Below are 17,620 nucleotides of genomic sequence, written 5' to 3'. Positions count from 1 at the left end.
GAGGGAGAGGGAGAGAGAGAGAGGAGCACTAGCAATAAATCTTTTTCATAATTCCCCAGCACTTATTTAAGCATAAAGTGTTAGGGTTTCAGTGCTTTTTGAAGCACAGAACAGTTTCCAACAGTTTCAAATTCCCATCATTTAATAAAGCACAGAGAGTTAAAGGGAAAAGAAGCCAGTGGTTTCCAGCCACAGAATAAGGAAGAGAGTATTAAGTTTCCAGAAGCCATCATCTTCGAGCCCCCAAAACACTTTGAGAGAGTTACAAGGTGGAGCCCCCATCAGTCTTTTGGTCTTTGTCTAACTGAACTGCAAAAGGCCAGGGCAAGCCCCTGGCACCAAACCACGACTGTCTCTTGAAAAAAATCCAAAGCAAAAAGGCCTTTGATCATTTAGGAGAGCTTTACCCAGTTTTATAGCAGTGACTATACCTAAAGCAGTAAAATAAAAGTCATATAAAGAGCCAGCGTCTCCAAGCTGCCAGCAAAATGGAAGCATAACCCTTCACAGTAAACCCTATGAGATAGAAATGAAATTCAGAGTGTGGTGACGCACAGTTTTCACCCTAGAACCTCGGAAGAAGACATCGGAAGTTCAAGGTTAACCTTGCCAAGTAGTGAGTTCCATACTAGCCTTGGCAACAATAAAATCAAAACCCTTCTTGTTACTTTATCTTCAACACAAGTAACAAATAAGTTCTACAGAGTAGCAGAAGAAATGGGGTCCAAAATGCCAAGCCCTCCCTATCATCACCTGTCTAGGGTGAAGAATATTTAAGATGTAGGCTATGCTTATCTTACCATTCATGTATTTTGTGGCAGAACACATACAAATATCAGCACCCAGAGCCAAAGGTCTCTGAAAGAAAACAACAGACATTTTTACTTCAAATGAGAAACCATCTGAAAAGTACCATTCCAGCCACCTGCGTCTGTCATATCTGATCCCACAAGAATCTGTCTCTGTTTTTCTGTGTAAGAATCCACTCAGCTTCAATTTTTCTAAGATCTTGAGTCTGCCCCTACAGTTCCTTCTACCAAAGATGCTCCAAAAGAAAAAAACGAAAACAAAGAAACTCTGGGCTCAGAATCTGAAGGCACAAGTTGCAAGGAAACAAAAGGCAGGCCCAATCTAAGCCTTCCTAAACCTGTTCTTCTACAGTTACTGGCTGGTTCTGAGCTTATTGCCTGAAGCAGAGATGTGTGTGTTTTATGACTCCTTAAACACATGGAGCAGTTTATGAAAGCATCAGGCAATTTTTGTGCCAAGGGAGTACAAACTACTTTGCTTAGATTTTTTTAATCATTAAAACCTGACAAATTAAAAGGTGTTTGTTCATACTTGGTTTTGTGGGCTCTTGATTCCTAGTTACTTTTTCATTGTACTAGTTTTGACAAGTATAAAGTCACAAAGAAATTTGCTCATACAGGAGAGATGGCTCGGCATAGCCTGAATCCAATCCCCGGAAACCAAAGACAGAGCTGAATCCACAAAGGCATGTTCTGACCTCCACTACCATAGTGTAAAGCGCGCGCATGCGCACAAACACACACACACACACACACACAAACACACACACACACGTCCAAATAAATAAGTTTTCAAAGGAAATTTGTTCAGATTATTCTTCCCTAATGTTGCTGCCAACTAATCACCCTATGTCTTTAAAACACATACATTTGCACTCATTTACATGTTTTACATATATGTTTTGTTTTTGTTTTTGTTTTTTTCAGACAAAGTCTCTCTTGGAGGTTCTTACTTAAAACACTCATGGCTGTGGTTTGAATGTCTGTGTCTCCTCAATTTACATGTTGAAATTTAATGACCATGCTATGTTATTAGGACTCAGACTCTGCTAGATGATGGGCTCCTGAGAACAGACCTGTTAGGAAAAGGATAGGAGTCTCATGGATACCCCAGAGAGCTGCCTGGATTCTTCTCCACAGGGACTTGATAACTTCCCTAAACTTGTTTCTTTACAGTTGTTGCCTGGCCCTGAGTTTATTGCCTGCAGCAGAGACTTGTGCATTTTATGGCTCCTTAAATACACGGAGCAGTTTATGAAACCATCAGGCAATTTTTGTGCCAGGTGAGTACAAACTACTTTGCTTAGATTTTTTTTTTTTAAGGATTTATTTATTTTATGTGTATGAGTATACTGTCACTGTTTTCAGACACACCAGAAGAGGGCATCAGATTCCATTACAGATGGTTGTGAGCCACCATGTGGTTGCCGGGAATTGAACTCAGGACCTCAGGAAGAGCAGTCAGTGAGCTTAACCTCTGAGCCATCTCTCCAGCCCCCCCTTTGCTTAGATTTTTAATCATTAAAATCAGACAAGGTACAAGGTGTTTGTTCACACCTGGTTTGTAAGAAACAAAGTCCTGCTCTGAAGCCATCCAGATTGCAGCACCGAGCTACTGCAGCCCAAAGAAGCCAAGAATTCTTAGGCATAACATGAGATAAGTGAAGCAGAAATTCCTATTTTAACATGGATTGATAATCAGGACACTGCCGTGCTGGTGCCTATGATGTGGATGGCATCAGAGATGCAACCACCCAACAAGCCAAGTCTTTACAAACATTACATAACCTAAGAGATCAGACCAGATTGCCCCAGTGATATTCTAAGGACCAGAAAGGTTAAAATACAAAGAGAAGCCCCCAATCTCTCACCATCAAGAAACCTCATAAGCCTAACTCCTAGTGGCTCCTGGTGCCTCAACTCAGATGGCTGAAGAAGGGTTCAAATAGGCAAGGAAGGCAGGTAACTTCTCTTCACTGCTATAAAGGACCCCATTACTTCTCAATGATGTACAGTCTCTGATACTTCACCTACCATGTTTCTATCCATATTGTCTGTCTTAGGGTTTTATTGTTGTGATGAAACATCATGACCAAAAGGCAAGTTGGGGAGAAAAGGGTTCATTTGGTTTACATTTCCAGATCATAGTCCATGATTGGAGAAAGTCAGGACAGGAACTTAAGCAGGGCTGTAACCTGGAGGCAGGGGCTGATGCAGAGGCCATGGAAGGTACTGCTTACTGGCTTGCTTCCCCTGGCTTGCTCACCCTGCTTTTTTAATAGAACCCAGGACCACCACCCCAGGGATGTCTCCACCCAGAATGAGCTGGGCCCTCCCCCATCAATCACTAATTAAGAAAATGCCTTACAGCTGGATCTCATGGAGGCATTGTTTTTTCAACTGAAGCTTCTTCTCTGATGTTTCTACCTTGTGTCAAGTTGACACATAAACCAGCCAATACAGTGCTGTTCTTACACATTCTGGCCTGACAAATGTGTTTACTTCTATTCTTGGGGTTCACTGATCCCAGAAAAACTTCCAATAAAATAGTAACAGTTTTGAGATATTAACTAATATAAAAAAAAAAGAAAGTCTAAATCTGATTCTTTGTCTAATCAATAATAGTTATATCTCATAAGTTTGATAGTGATTATATTATAAAGTAGACCTCTCTTTTTTAATTACAGATTACAGTATGGTTTGTTAATCACAGAAAAAAACCCTTTATTTCATTTACCTGGAAATATGCAGACATGAAAGAGTTATCTACAACCAAAATGATGTCTCCACGTTTGTGGACAATTCGTGCGCAGGCTTCGATATCAACCAACTTCAAGGTTGGGTTTGTGGGTGTTTCAATCCAAACAAGCTGCAATAATTCAGCAAACAACAGTATGTAAAAATATATGACATATACTCACATCTCACATACAACAATGTAGAAGGCAACTACTTGCCGTGCTGGAAAGCTTTAGACAATAAAGGTGGAATGCTTAAGTCTGAATCTGAGCTTTCCCTACAAATTTCTCATAGGCTATTGCTTCATAAACTCTTCTTTCTTCTTCCAGTTCATTTGCATAAAAGTGTTGGTGATACTTATCTTACAGGACAATTGTTAGGGCCAAATGAGGTTATGTGTATCTAATAAGAAAAAGTTAATTGTATCCCAGAGACATGTATCTGGAACTTCTGTTCTCAAAAACAAATAATACATATTGTATAAAAACACACCCTTGCCCTGGAGAAGTGGCTCAGTAAAGATCTTGCCTAGCATGCATGAAGCCTGAGATCAACCCCTAGCACTTCATAAACCAGAAGGGATTGGTGGGTGTGAGGGCGGAGGTGGGAAGTTGTGATGCCTATATTCCTAGCATTCAAATAACTGAGGCAGAAAAACTACAAATTCAAGGTTACCATCAGCTAAGTACATCCTCAGAGTTAAATAATGGCAAAGGCAACAATTGCACTAAACCTTAGGAAATGCATCAGGCTGAAGAAAAGAAGTGGCAGCCATGCAGAGAGACAGGTTCACTGGCAGTGCAGTGATCTACCTACCACAAGCCAGCCATGATGTGCACCGTCAACAGTTACTGAAAATACCAAATGAAAACTCTGTTAAATAAGGTGCATCTGCTTTGAACTGTATTATCTACACTTTTCTCTTAGAAGAACTAATGACTTCTCATTACCTATATAGACAGACAAAATATCTAGTTGAATGCACTCTCTGGTCTGGAAGTTCACTATTAAAAAGTAGTTTGAAATTTCTGATTTACATAAAAAGCTATAAAAATGACTCGGGTAACAATAATGAATTCTCATCAAGATAATTTAAAAAAACAAACAAAAATGAAAACAAATACCTAAGTACAAAATCTGTTTTATGTAGACTTTAAAAATTGACTGCAGGGACTGAAGAGATGGCTCAGTGGTTAAAAGTACTTGTTCATGAGACCAGGGTTAGATTCCCAGCACTACAAAGTGGCTTCCAACCATCTGTAATTCTAGTTCTAAGGGATCCATCACCCTCCACAGATGGCAGACACACACAGTACTCATATGTACATGGAAACAAAACACCCATACACATAAAGCAAATAAATCTTATGCACATATAACTTCAAAAGCAGAACCTGTGTTTAAGAAGGAAATGTATTAATTCAAGTGAGTAAAGAGCCAGCAAACAAAATTTGTATGGACAAAATTTATCATACTCGTGATCTGATTTCTTCCCTTGGGAATACTCAGACCAGTTATTTGAATATTTTTTTCTTCTCTCAAGCAAGATAAAAACACAACTTCCTTGAAAACAAAGCTTACTTAGTAAAAGCTGTTCCAGGCTAATCTAGAAGGAATCCTTTGTGTGAAGGACTTTCACCTTTTAGTATTCACCACCACATTAGACTTGGGTACAAGTCTAATGTTTTAATTTAATACTTTTAGTATTCACCACCACATTAGACTTGGGTACAAGTCTAATGTTTTAATTTAATACTTTTAGTATTCACCACCACATTAGACTTGGGTACAAGTCTAATGTTTTAATTCTTAGCAGAGAGTTGGAAGGCTCACTCATAAAAGACATTGGTCTTCCATTCCCGCAGAATTTAAATGAGGTTCCAAAATACCACATCTGCTATTCAGGCACAAATACCTTCCATGGCTCACAAGCTTCCCAGGACAGAGATCAAAGCCATTGGACCAAGGAGGTCTATGGTCTTTGAATCATGTTCACTCGGTATGTCTGAGAACTATGCACTCTTGAATTTAAATTTTCTACCAAAAGAAAAATAGATGAGTGGAGCTGAGAGATTAAACGCACACTAGCTTCTAACAATGCACATAAATTTTAAACTTACTGCTAGAACATTGACCTCCCCCTGCAAGACAGGGGTCACTTTTAAAAGGCCATGCTGTGCCTCCCTATGACTTTCTTCTGGGACAGAGAGTTAAGAAGCAGGCTGTGCTACGACTAACAGCAGTCCCTGATTTATATACCTGGCTCATTCACCCTTTTTGTCATGTACATAATATTGAACTAAATCATATGATGTGAAACTTATAAAAGTCTGATATTCTCTTTGATCTTGGGATTGCTGTGGAAATTTACTTCAAAGAAGCTCTGTTGATACCTCCTACCCCTCTCATGGCAGCTGTCTATCTCTGCACATCTCTCTGTCCTTCTCTCAATCTCATTCCTTTTTTAAGAGTTTAATTTTAGTTATGGGAACATATGTATGTCTGTGTATGAGTCTATGCATGCAGGTGAAGGTGTCTACAGAGGCCAAAGGCATTGGATTTCCTGAATCTGAAGGTATATGCATTTATGAGCCACCCAATATAGTGTTGGGAATCAAATTTGAATCCCCTGCAAGAGCAATGCATGTTCTTAACCACTAAGCCATCTATCCAGCCGCTCATTCTCACTCTTTAAAGTTCCTCTGAGTTTTACATTTATTTACTACTTTTTTATAATGTGTATTCAGTGTTTTGCCTGTGTATATATCTATCTGGGTACCACACACATGCCTGGTACTTTCAAAGGTCAGAAGAAGACATTGGCTCCTATGGGACTCAAGTTATAGGTAGTTGTGAGCCACCAAACCCTGGTCTTCTGCAAGAGCAGCAAATGTTCTTGACCACTGAACCATCTTTCCAGCCTCTCCACTTCAGGTTTTCACTTTCAGGAAATCTCCCCTTCCCTTTAAAGCCCTGTTATGTGGTTTTAAATATATTGTACCGTTTTCTGTCTAATGCTCTTTTTCTCCCTCCTACCTCAAGGCCCAGTTGAAATTCTACTATAGAATTTGTATGTGCACTCCAAGTAATTATGCTGTCAAGACATAGACTCTAGCCCATGTCAAACTCAGTGTTTCCAACAGATTAATAAAATGCTATTTGGATTTAAATTACAACCTCTAGTAAACAGAAAGTATGAGCTTAACATATCACAGGAAAAACAGACAAAATCAAAAGCCAAGCTAGTTACCTTGGTTTGTGGTGTAATCGCTGCCTCTAGCAATTTGGTTTGGGAACAATCCACAAAAGAAATCTTCAGTCCAAATTCACACGCCACCCTCCTGAAGTACCTGTTGGTGCCTGAGGCAGAAGACAGATAATATGCAGAGAACAAGATGTCAGAAGTATCTGCTCTTGGCAGATCTGCACAGTTCCAAAATGAGAACTCTCAAAAAAAAAAAAGGCAACTAAGAGCAACTTCACTGTAGCTAAGCAACATGGTTTGATATACCACAGAGGCAAACAAAATATACTTGACAAATACAAACGACAAGAAGCAGAACCATTTCTCAAACTCCCCTTCCTCTACTCTTCCAACACAACATCTTCCGTAGAAATTTCAGCATGTATACACATATATATACAAGACAGGGTCTTGATTTGAGCAATCCCAATGGATATATCTACAACACAACTCCTGCACTTAAGGCTCAAGAATCATTACAGAAGAGGGAGCAGAAAGATGGAGATAAAAGTTTGCTATGAAATTGAATTTCCTATAAATGTCAAAAAAGACTAATCCATGAAATCTCACCAACATGGCTGCCTAAGACCTGAACAACAAACAGTGAAATCAATAGACATGCTAACATGGGAAGGGCAGAAGCCATGAGGCCTTAACCTAGGCAGAGAACTATAAAGAACCAAAGGAGGTTAAAGAAGGCTGAGTGTGGGAGAAATGGTCTTCCTCAGAGTGGAGGCTCCCAATTATCCAATACCCTGAGACTGTAAACATACAGATAACATTTTATGGAGTGAGCAAGTTGTATTTATGTATTTAGGAACACACACACACACACGTAACAATGATCAAAGAAGAAAAGGTCATGAATTTGAGAGGATGATCGTAGAGGGGTGTGTATGTGCATGGGAAAAGTTGAAAGGAGGAAAGGGATAATGGTGTAATTTTATTATCATTTCAAAAGTATGTATTAAAAAACAGAGTCTCCCTGAAGCTCAATTGATTTCAAACTCACTATATAGCCCAAGCTGTCCAATTCATGGAAATTCTCTTGCCTTAGCCTCCTGAGTGATGTGATCATAGGCACAAGCAATTGTTAGCAGTTTCTTCATAGTATGCAAGTCTAAAGCAAATGAATCATTATTGGCGAGATACACAGGTCAAAGACTCTGGCCACCAAGCATGGAAACCTGAGCTTGATATCACAACTTGCAGGGTAAAAGGAGACAACTGCCTCTCAGAAATTGCTCTCCTATGACATTCATTGACACTATGTGATTTGACAGCATAACCCATACCAAGTGCAAGTGTTATATGTTCAGAACCAAGGCTCGGGTGTGTTTGAAGGCTGATCAAGTTCTACATCCTTGTTCTAGCATCTTACACACAATTCTTATCAGACAGTCTCTTCTAGGCACTTCTGGAACACAGAGTCTGAGCCCCTTGGAGATGCTTGCCACACCTTTGAAAGAACATAGTTCCTGAAAGTGGCAATGGTGCCTATGTCATTCAAGACTTACTGCTATCTTCAAAGATACTTGAAAATGAGAGATCACTTACCTCCATACACTACATCCATGCAAATGACTTCATCTCCTGCTTTTAAAAGATGGGTAATTGTCGTGGTGGCAGCTAGCCCCGATGCAAAAGACAAACCTACCACAAACAGCAAATTCAAGTAAGCTAAGACCCAAAATCTTAGCAACAACCTAGTGCCACCTGTACTATGGTTCCCCTGGCTAACTGAGCTGCTACTGCTGCCATTCCTCTGACGTCCTCCAATGTCATGACAGACCTTTCTGTTTGAAAAATAAAACCTTTAAAATATTGTGTGTAGGAGCTGGAGAGATGGCTTAGAGGTTAGGAGCACTAACTGTTGCTCTTCCTAGAGGTTATGAGTTCAAGTCTCAGCAACCACATGGTGGCTCACAACCATGGATCTGAAGCCCTCTTCTGGTGTGTGTGAAGACAGTGACAGTTTATTCATATAAATAAAATAAATAAATAATTCTTTTTAAAAATCCTGTGAGTATATAAACACACACAGAGAAGATAGATATTGAGACTTTTTCTCTTCACTATTCTGATCATTTAGCATCATTTATATTAAAAATAAAATGATGACTTAACCAGAACTCCCTCCCCAGAAAAGATCGAGGGATTGAGTTCCTTCCCTCTGAAAGCATATTATCAAAGACTTTGGGTTTGGCAGATGAGCATAGTGATAGCCTGAGATTAAGTGAGGGCTATCTTTCTGCTTGGTCCTTACTTACTTCATCTAACTAGTGAGGACACAATTGCATATTCCTGCTGAAGAATACTGCCAAAGGATTCACTGTCTTAGGAAAATGTGAATTTGGAAGATGAGGATCTCTATTTTCTATTTTCTATGCCTCTGTGGTCCCTAGACACCTAAAGAGAATCTGGCTTTCATTCCAGATGTGAGTATCTTACTGTGCTTTGCCCCATCCAGTGCAGCCACTGCTTTTTCCAAGCAATTCCTTGTTGGATTTCCAGAGCGGCTGTATACAAAACCCTGAAAATAAGAAAGGGGGAAGAAGGAAGAAAAGGAACAGGATTTATTATTCATCATCTTAAGAGCTTTTGGTTATTATTAGAACCCATGAAGACATGGCCACAGCTACAGGGCCATCCCACCATAACTGCTTTCTATCTGTGGCATTGTTGTGCCTATGGCAGTTTGGAGAAGCTCAAGACATAACCAAAGGTGGGGCTGGAGAGAAGGCTCAGCGGTTAAGGATGCTTGGTACTCTTTCAGAGGACCTACTTCAATTCCAAGCACCCACGTATCAGTTCACTGTCTAGAGCTCTAGTTCCAGCTGTCTGAGGCCCTCTTCTGGCCTCTGCAGCCACTGCATGCTTGTGGTACATACAGACATGCTGGCAAAACAAAAAAGAAAAATGTGTAAACTAGGTGAGAATGACGTACCTGCCACCTATGAGCTTGGTACTAGTAAGGAAACGCCTCACCATTCCAACAGTCACTCTGGGATTGGGGGAAAAAATACACATTTACTTGCAAAGTTGTGAAGATGAAATGGGGTGAGGCATAAATCCCTCAGCATGCTGCCCTAACCACTAGGTAGGTGGCAGTTCCTTAACATTAGAACGAGGTTATGTTAGCCTCACTCTCTCCTTATAAGTCGGACCCATTAGGAGAAGGGAATCTGTGCTTCTCTTTCCAAGGCATAAGTGATACAGGTCCATTTAGCACATGAGAGGGTTGAAGGACCCATTCAAGTGCTCAGGGCTCAGATCTTAACCCTATCAAAAAAAATGACTCAAAACAAAAGGAGGAAGCAATTCTCAGTGAAGATCCTCCTGTGTCACACTCCCTTTGCACTTAAGATCATCCCTTTATACTTAAGATTCATTTTAACCATTTTATTTAGCCTTGTGACCTACTTGGAGAAAAGCAGCCAAATGCTTAAGATCTGGGGAATGTGAGGGCCAGAGAGCCAATCCTAAGATCTGAGCTCCCGTGGTCATACACATCTGATAACCCAGCAGAATCGAAGTTGGATCTGTGAGTTCAAGGTCATCTCTGCTACTTGAGAGAGACTGTCTAAAAAAAAAAAAAAGCCTACAATTTTCTCCCTGGGCTTATACAGCACGCCACTATTTATACCCTTGTTTCAGACTTGGAAACTTTCAGTATTAGTAATAATAATTTTAAGAGTTTCCCCCTGAGTTAGATAAACACTGTTTACAGGGCTCCAGCACTTACCACCTGGATGCTAAACTCACCAAGCCTTCCTTCAAAAGCTTGGCTTCTAGAACAACCCTGTATTCACATAAATATTCATAAGCACGCAGCTATTTAACTTCTAGGGTAGGAGAGCTTCTTTCATTGGCAAATTATCTTGTGCACTCTGTGGTTTTTCAAATGGAACTAAAGATTTCTGATACTTCTCATTGATGCAGTGCTATATTATCTTTTGGAGATTCTGAGCACATACTGGATTTAACCACTCCTGCTTGCTCTCTGAACCATTTAAACATTAACATCATACCTGAATGCTCAATTTCTAAACACTGTTCTATACAGGCAGCAAGCCTACCTAGGAGGGGCACACTTGGAGGAGGTGATGTGGTATCCTAGCCTGATATAGAGATGCTTTTGGGACTTCACCTCACACCAAAAAAAAAGGGGGGGGGCTGTTTGTAAGAACTTTACCTGACTTCGAACACAGAAAGGCAGTTTCCAGAGCAGTCAAGACCTGAGAATGTGCAGCAATTGCTTTGTTAACCATTGTCCTCTGAACCTGGGGCAATTTTTAATATACCAAGACCCATTTAATAAGCTACTAAAAAGGAAGGTGCCATGAGATTCACAAGACTGCATTTACAGGCTTTCCCGGTCACTTGGTCACTTGTGCTTGTTTGAGTCTGAGTCAGTTTCCTTTTTTATAAAAGAATTTAACACCTGCCTTCTGACCTGGCTGCTGTGGTCAAAGGAAACGACAAGACACGAAGACTGCAGACACCAAAGTACTTCTAAGTGTGTGTACCACGGACTTTACAACAGTAACAGCTTGTGTGGTGTGTTCTATCATTATCCCAGTTTACACAGGGTCATCTCAAGTCTTGCCAGAAGAGCTGATGTAAGAATTAAAACCCATGTGCTCTTAATCACAAAGCCACACTACTTAGATCAATGGTTGCCAACCTTCCTGATGCTGTGACCCTTTAATACAGTTCCTCATGGTATGTGGTTACCTCCACCCCCCAACTAATAATTTTTGTTACTACTTTGTAACTATAATTGTGCTACTGTTAGGGATCGTAATGTAAATATCTGACATGTGATCCCTGAGGAAGGGTTGTTCCACTCCCAAAGGGGTCACAGCCCAGAGGTTGAGAACTACTGGCTTAGATGATGAAATGGCCTGAACTATTACCTAGCTCAGTTACAGTGCAGCACCATGCAGCCAGTTGAAGAAGGGAGGGAGTTCTAGATAAATTAAAGCCCAGTTTCATGGCTCATGAGCCTTGGTACTCCTAGTGCTGGTAACCCTACATCTCAGCTATCTCAGTCTGAACACGGAAACCTTAGTTCAGGATAGGATCCTTCTTGTTAACCTTGAATGTGACTCTACATGTAACACACATAGATCCTAAGTATGCATTTGGTACATAAATACTCATTTGCTACTAACTGAACACACTTATTGAAACTAATCTTAATTCTAGGATTTTCATTGTTTAGTGAGTGTGTGTGTGTGTGTGTGTGTGTGTGTGTTAGACAGACAGACAGACAGACAGATAGATAGAGAGGGGGAGAGGGGGAAGTAGAGAGAGAGAGAGAGAGAGAGAGAGAGAGAGAGAGAGAGAGGGAGGAAGGGAGGGAAAAAAGAAGGAAAGGGAGAGAGGGACAGAGAGGGAGAGAGAGGGGAGGGAAGGAGAGAGAGGGAAGGAGAGGAAGGGAGGGAAAGGGGTGAATTGCAAGCCTATGGGTGCATCAAAGGACAACTACAGGCTACAGGCTACAGGAGTTGGTTCTCTTCTTCCATCCTATAAATTATGGGATTGAATTATAGTAGTCAGGTCTGGTGACAAGCACCTTTTATACACCTGCATATATATATATATATATATATATATATATATATACATAAATATATATATATATATATATATCTCCACCATGACCAAAAGCAACTTAGGGAAGGGCAGTGACTGCACTCATTGATGTGGAGCAGGGAAGCTTTGGGGACCAGGCAGCCATGCTAGCAGTGGGCAAAGCAAGAGACAATCCCTGGTGCAAGACACGCAACGCTGGAAGGTTTTTGTGTCCTGTTAATGGCTGTTGGAACCTGGGCCATTTCCTCTGCAGTTACAGGCGCGGTTCAGTTTACGCTGCAGCAGGAGCCCAGGGTAACTATGGTATGACAGTAATAAATATTATACTACTTGCAACCTAAAAAAAAAACAAAAAACAAAAAACTTTACGTCCATCTAACAGTTCATCTCGGACAGGAATCTGGAGGCAAGAACTAATGCAGAGGCCAAGAAGGGGTGCTTCTTTACTGGCTTTTTTGCTCACCCAATTTATAGAACCCAGGACCACCAGCCTAGGGGTAGGGGGTGTCCTCACTCACAATGGACTTGTCCTCCCCCATCAATCTCTAATTAAGAAAATACCTGCTTACAGCCTGATCTCCTGGAGGCATTTTCTCAACTGAGGTCCTCTCCTCTCTCGCTTGAGTCAAGTTGATATAAAACTATTCAGCACAACTGCTGAGCCATCTCACTCACCCCAAGACCTTTCAGTTTTCAAAGTAGGCCTGGCTGCAGGTAGCTTCGCTGCTACAGAATTCAACAACTTACAGTTCTGATTTTTAACTGAAAATCGCAGAGACTGCATGTCCCGAGCGCTCCCACAGTCAGCCCAGCCCTGCCCGGCTGCTCACCGAGGACTGGCCTGGCGAGTCTTGCTTGAACGTGGTGGCTAGCGAAATGGGCAGCACCACAGCGCGCGAACTCCACTGCTCGGGCTCTTGTCCCTCATGGATGGCCTGAGTGGCGAAGTGCTGGAAGCTGGGCAGGAAGCCGCTCGAGGAAGCGTCCTTCTGCATGGTGGGGCCTGAGAGAGTAGTGTGGCTTTGGCTAGTAAGACAACGACTATATCCTTCTGGAGCTTGGCGCTTATATCCAGGGCGGGGAGGGGCCGACGCGGCCAATCAGCGCTGGTCCCTAGGTAGCAGCCCTGCTCTTTGGTCGGCAGTGGAGGTGTTACCCTGAGTGTTCCTGCCCCTCCTCCCAGTGGCACTGAACAGCGGCAAAGTGGGGCACACAGCAGCCGGCTGTAGTCCCAAGCCCCGAGGCCCCCCTTTTCTGCAGGGTAGGGAAGCAAGTGAGGGCCTCCTCCAGCAGCCTTGCGGTCTCCGAGCTCTGGCAAGGGTCGCGGAGGGATGCGCTTCCCTCGAATCAGCTCGGATCTGAGGACCGCCAGAGGTCACCAGCGCCTTCATCTCTACACTTGCCAAGATCAGGCCTTAAGGCCCAAGCGTTGCTCCCAAAAGACACAGCCTTGACCTAATTTTACACCTTGTCGGGGAACTGGGGAGTTTAAGGCGTTTCTGTTTCTGGGAAGTCGAACCTAAATCTCCAAAACACTGTTGAACGAATTTGGAAGGCATTAAGGAATAAACAACTGTTTTTAAAAGCTACGGTTTGGAAAAGCTACGAAGAGCAAGCACAGTCAGTTTGCTTTTCAAATTAGCTTCAGACACAACTCACCTTCCAAGCACCAAGTGTACACTGCTGGAGACACAGGGGAATGGGATAGTCTCTGAAACACTAGTGTTTTATGGTGCTTGCTTGATTAATATTTCTCCTTTTAAAGTACGTTCTCAGCCTGAATATATTTTTATGATTATGCTATATGTATTTTTACTATTTATTTATTTATTTATTTATTTAGTGTGTGTGTGTGTGTGTGTGTGTGTGTGTTGCACCACATGCATGCTTGGTGTCTACAGGGGTCAGAAAGGCTGTTGGATCCCCCGGAACTGCATTTATAAAAAGATATGATCGACCGACATGTGGCAGACGGAGCCAAGCCCTGGTGCTCTGGAACCAATGTTCCTGCGGGCAACGCTCTTCCCCCTTGAGCCATCTCTAAAGCCATGTGGTACATTTTGATGTGACCACACAGAACACCTCGAGGCAGAAGGGCCTGAAACAGTTGTGATTCCAGTTCTAAGTACAGTTGGTAAACCCTGGGTTATACAAACATGGACGTTTTCTATTTATTTGTGTACTTGTCTGTTTATTGTGTGTGAGACTGCAGAGGAATGTGTGGCACACCTGTGGAGGTCAGAGGACAATCTTCTACCGCCCTGTTGAGGCAGGGTCTTTGCACTGCTTACTTCAGGCTAGCCCACCCAGGAGCTTCATTGGATTCTTTGTCTCCTAGAGTAGGAGACCTGAGATTACAGATACACAGCAGCACAAAGGTGGATGCTGGAGATGTCAGGCTGTGGGGCAAGATTTTTACCCTCTGAGCCATCTTCCCACTGCAGATTTTCTTTAGTATAACTGTCATAAAGTGTTCTTTGAAAAGTGGCCCTTGTACAGACTTTCTAAATAAGAGGCCTCTGATAAAGTTAGAGAAAGCTGTGGGGTGGCAGGATTTAAATCTCTTTATTCACAGGAATATCCCTTCCACTCAAGGAATTTCTCTCTCAGACATCATCTTATGCACTAAGGCGGCATGAGTGACTCCATGCCTCTCAGCTAAAATAACAGAAAGCACTTAACTACTCACCTTTCAGAGCCCAACTAGCTAGATCTATGACAGACACATGATGTGGCCAATGAGCAGAAGAACTGAAGAAAACTGACCCGATATCCCACTTCCAAGACAGCAAAGAAAACTGCAGAAGAGTGTGTGAATTCAGGAGCACATGCTGTTTTGCACGACTTTTAGATGTATGTTTGATTTAACAACTGAAACAATTGTGGTGGCAGAAACCACAGATCTACAGGGTGAAATAAATTCCTTTACATTTTATATGTATATAAAGTAATTTTTTTTTCTTTTGAGACATGGTCTGACATTGTAGCTCTTGCAGACCTTGAACCCCTGGCTATCTCTACTGTACCCAACTAGAAAAACTTTTTTAAGTAAATGAGTGATGGCTACTTTAAATACAGTGAATGTCCTTTGAATGCTGATTTTTTTTTTCCTTTAGAGCACCTGCTAACACCATTGTGAGATTATTACAACATGGCTAACGCACGGATTCCTCTTGAGTGTGGATTTGGGGAAGGGCATATGTTCTTTCCTTCTTTTCATCTTCATTGTTTAAACAAAAAAAAAAAAAAAAAAAACAAAAAAAAAAGCCGGGCAGTGGTGGCGCACGCCTTTAATCCCAGCACTTGGGAGGCAGAGGCAGGCGGATTTCTGAGTTCGAGGCCAGCCTGGTCTACAGAGTGAGTTCCAGGACAGCCAGGACTACAAAGAGAAACCCTGCCTCGAAAAAACAAAGAAAAAACAAAAAAAAAAAAAACCAACATCTTCATTGTTGTGTGTTTTGGGACAAGTTCTCCTGTTTCTCAAAGCTGGCCTCAAACTAGCAGAGGATGGTCTTGAATTTCCCCCTCCTGCCTCCTGTGCAGGAGGTATGCTATGCTTGGTTTATGTGGTCAGGAGAGTTCATGGCTTCCTGCATGTTAAGTAAGCACATTTTTATCTGAGCCCACCTCCAGCCCCATATATATATATATATATATATATATATATATATATATATATATATGAACAAGCAGGAAACGAAACATTGAGTTTTAAATAGGAAATAATTTAAAATAGCATCATTTAACACTAAGAAAGTTGAAAATTTTAGTCAACCACTGACTTCATATTGAGAGACACTGGGTCGGCTGGCAGGCTTTATGTTGCTGTTGGTTATGGAGAAGGTAACAAACACACTCACAGTAGTGCTGCAGGGAGATTCCAGAGTTCCTCATCCTCAAATAGCTATATGGTGAGTTAGTTCCAGGCCAGCCTGGGCTACATAAGAGCCTGTCTTCAAAAAAGGCCTTTGAAGAAGTAGGGCTTTCTTTTTTGTACCCCAGTCTTACACTCTGATTTGATGTGTGACGTTTCTCTCACACAAACATACTCCCACCTTTTCAATGCTGTCTGCTTTTCAGCAGATTGGTCCATGTCCCGGTCCATGCCCCTGACATGCCCAAGAGCCTCCAGAGCTGTGAAGTCAGTAAACTTCTACATGCAGGAGCCAACCTCAGATATTCTATTACAGCATTAGAAAACACACAAGCTTAGCTGCCTCCTATTTAGCCTAGTCTAAGTCTTATGCCAATACTTGCAGAGAATACCATAGAGTAGACATCCTGTCAGCTCCACAAGTCAGTAAAGAGAAGAGGGAAGATGTGACCTCATTTTTGCAGGAGCACAGCATTGGCATTTCATCTAGGCTTTGCTCCACAGTTACTGGCAATAGCTAGGTGTGCCTGACTCACTATAAAAAGGGGCTGGCCCCCTCCTCCCTCCCTCTCTTTCTCTCTCTCTCTCTCTCTCTCTCTCTCTCTCTCTCTCTCTCTCTCTCCTCTTTCTCTCAACTCCCCTCCCCATGCCCTGAGGCTCCTACCTCAGAGGGAGAAGGGATGCTTCAGCGTGGGCCAGCAGAGGCACCCCCTTCCCCCACACCATACCATACCTCTACCAAACTTATCTCTGGTCTCTCTTTTTATAAAACACAACACCCAGTATAAATAGAGTGTCTGACCTCCACACCCTGTCCTCCCCAGCTCTCTCCTGAGTTGCTGATATCTCCTCCTTTGCTAGCAGTTAATGTGTACTCAGGACTGATCTCTTTCTGTATCATCCTGGATGTAGGGTCAGAATAATTTCTCAAAAGTATAGGTTTTGAGTTTTTTTTTTAATCATAAAATACTATGAAGTCCACCACACCAAGAAGTAAATTCTGTGAGTTCTCCGCCCCCACAGCTTATGTGCATATGATGTGCCAAGAACGATGAGGCTGTCACTCTCCATCAACATTCATTTGCAACATCAACAAACAGTTACTTGGTTCCAGTTATGGGCAAGCATGATGGTGTGTCTTGGTTCTCTACTGCCTCCATTCTGCTAGCAAAGAAGACTTTGAAAACTAACCTACAGAACCAGAGTGGGATGCTCTGCCATAAGTATCAGGATCCACCCAAAATGAATTTAATCTTCCTCCACCTCTAATCCTGAATTCTCCCTGGTTGTGCTGCTGTTTCCTCCCTTGTCCCCACACTGTAATGTGTTTCTGTCCCTACAGACGGCAACATC

General features: G+C 42.0%; 1 protein-coding gene across 1 annotated transcript in view; it reads right to left on the bottom strand.

Moving 5' to 3' along the window:
• Nucleotides 1-13,447, bottom strand: part of Cth (cystathionine gamma-lyase) — a 29,901-nt gene extending 16,454 nt beyond the window's left edge. The window contains exons 1-6 of the mRNA XM_028777574.1: nucleotides 13,224-13,447; nucleotides 9,244-9,325; nucleotides 8,350-8,445; nucleotides 6,799-6,908; nucleotides 3,547-3,678; nucleotides 801-858 (exon numbers count right to left, since the gene is read on the bottom strand). Of these exons, the coding sequence (XP_028633407.1) occupies nucleotides 801-858; nucleotides 3,547-3,678; nucleotides 6,799-6,908; nucleotides 8,350-8,445; nucleotides 9,244-9,325; nucleotides 13,224-13,388 (643 nt within the window). The 5' untranslated portion in view covers nucleotides 13,389-13,447. The remainder of the gene's footprint in view (nucleotides 1-800; nucleotides 859-3,546; nucleotides 3,679-6,798; nucleotides 6,909-8,349; nucleotides 8,446-9,243; nucleotides 9,326-13,223) is intronic.
• Nucleotides 13,448-17,620: the final 4,173 nt, after the last annotated feature.

Source organism: Grammomys surdaster, unplaced genomic scaffold (genome assembly GCF_004785775.1).
Source record: "Grammomys surdaster isolate TR1022 unplaced genomic scaffold, NIH_TR_1.0 311, whole genome shotgun sequence".
Lineage (NCBI taxonomy): Eukaryota > Metazoa > Chordata > Mammalia > Rodentia > Muridae > Grammomys > Grammomys surdaster.
This window is presented reverse-complemented; position numbering and strand designations above follow the sequence as displayed.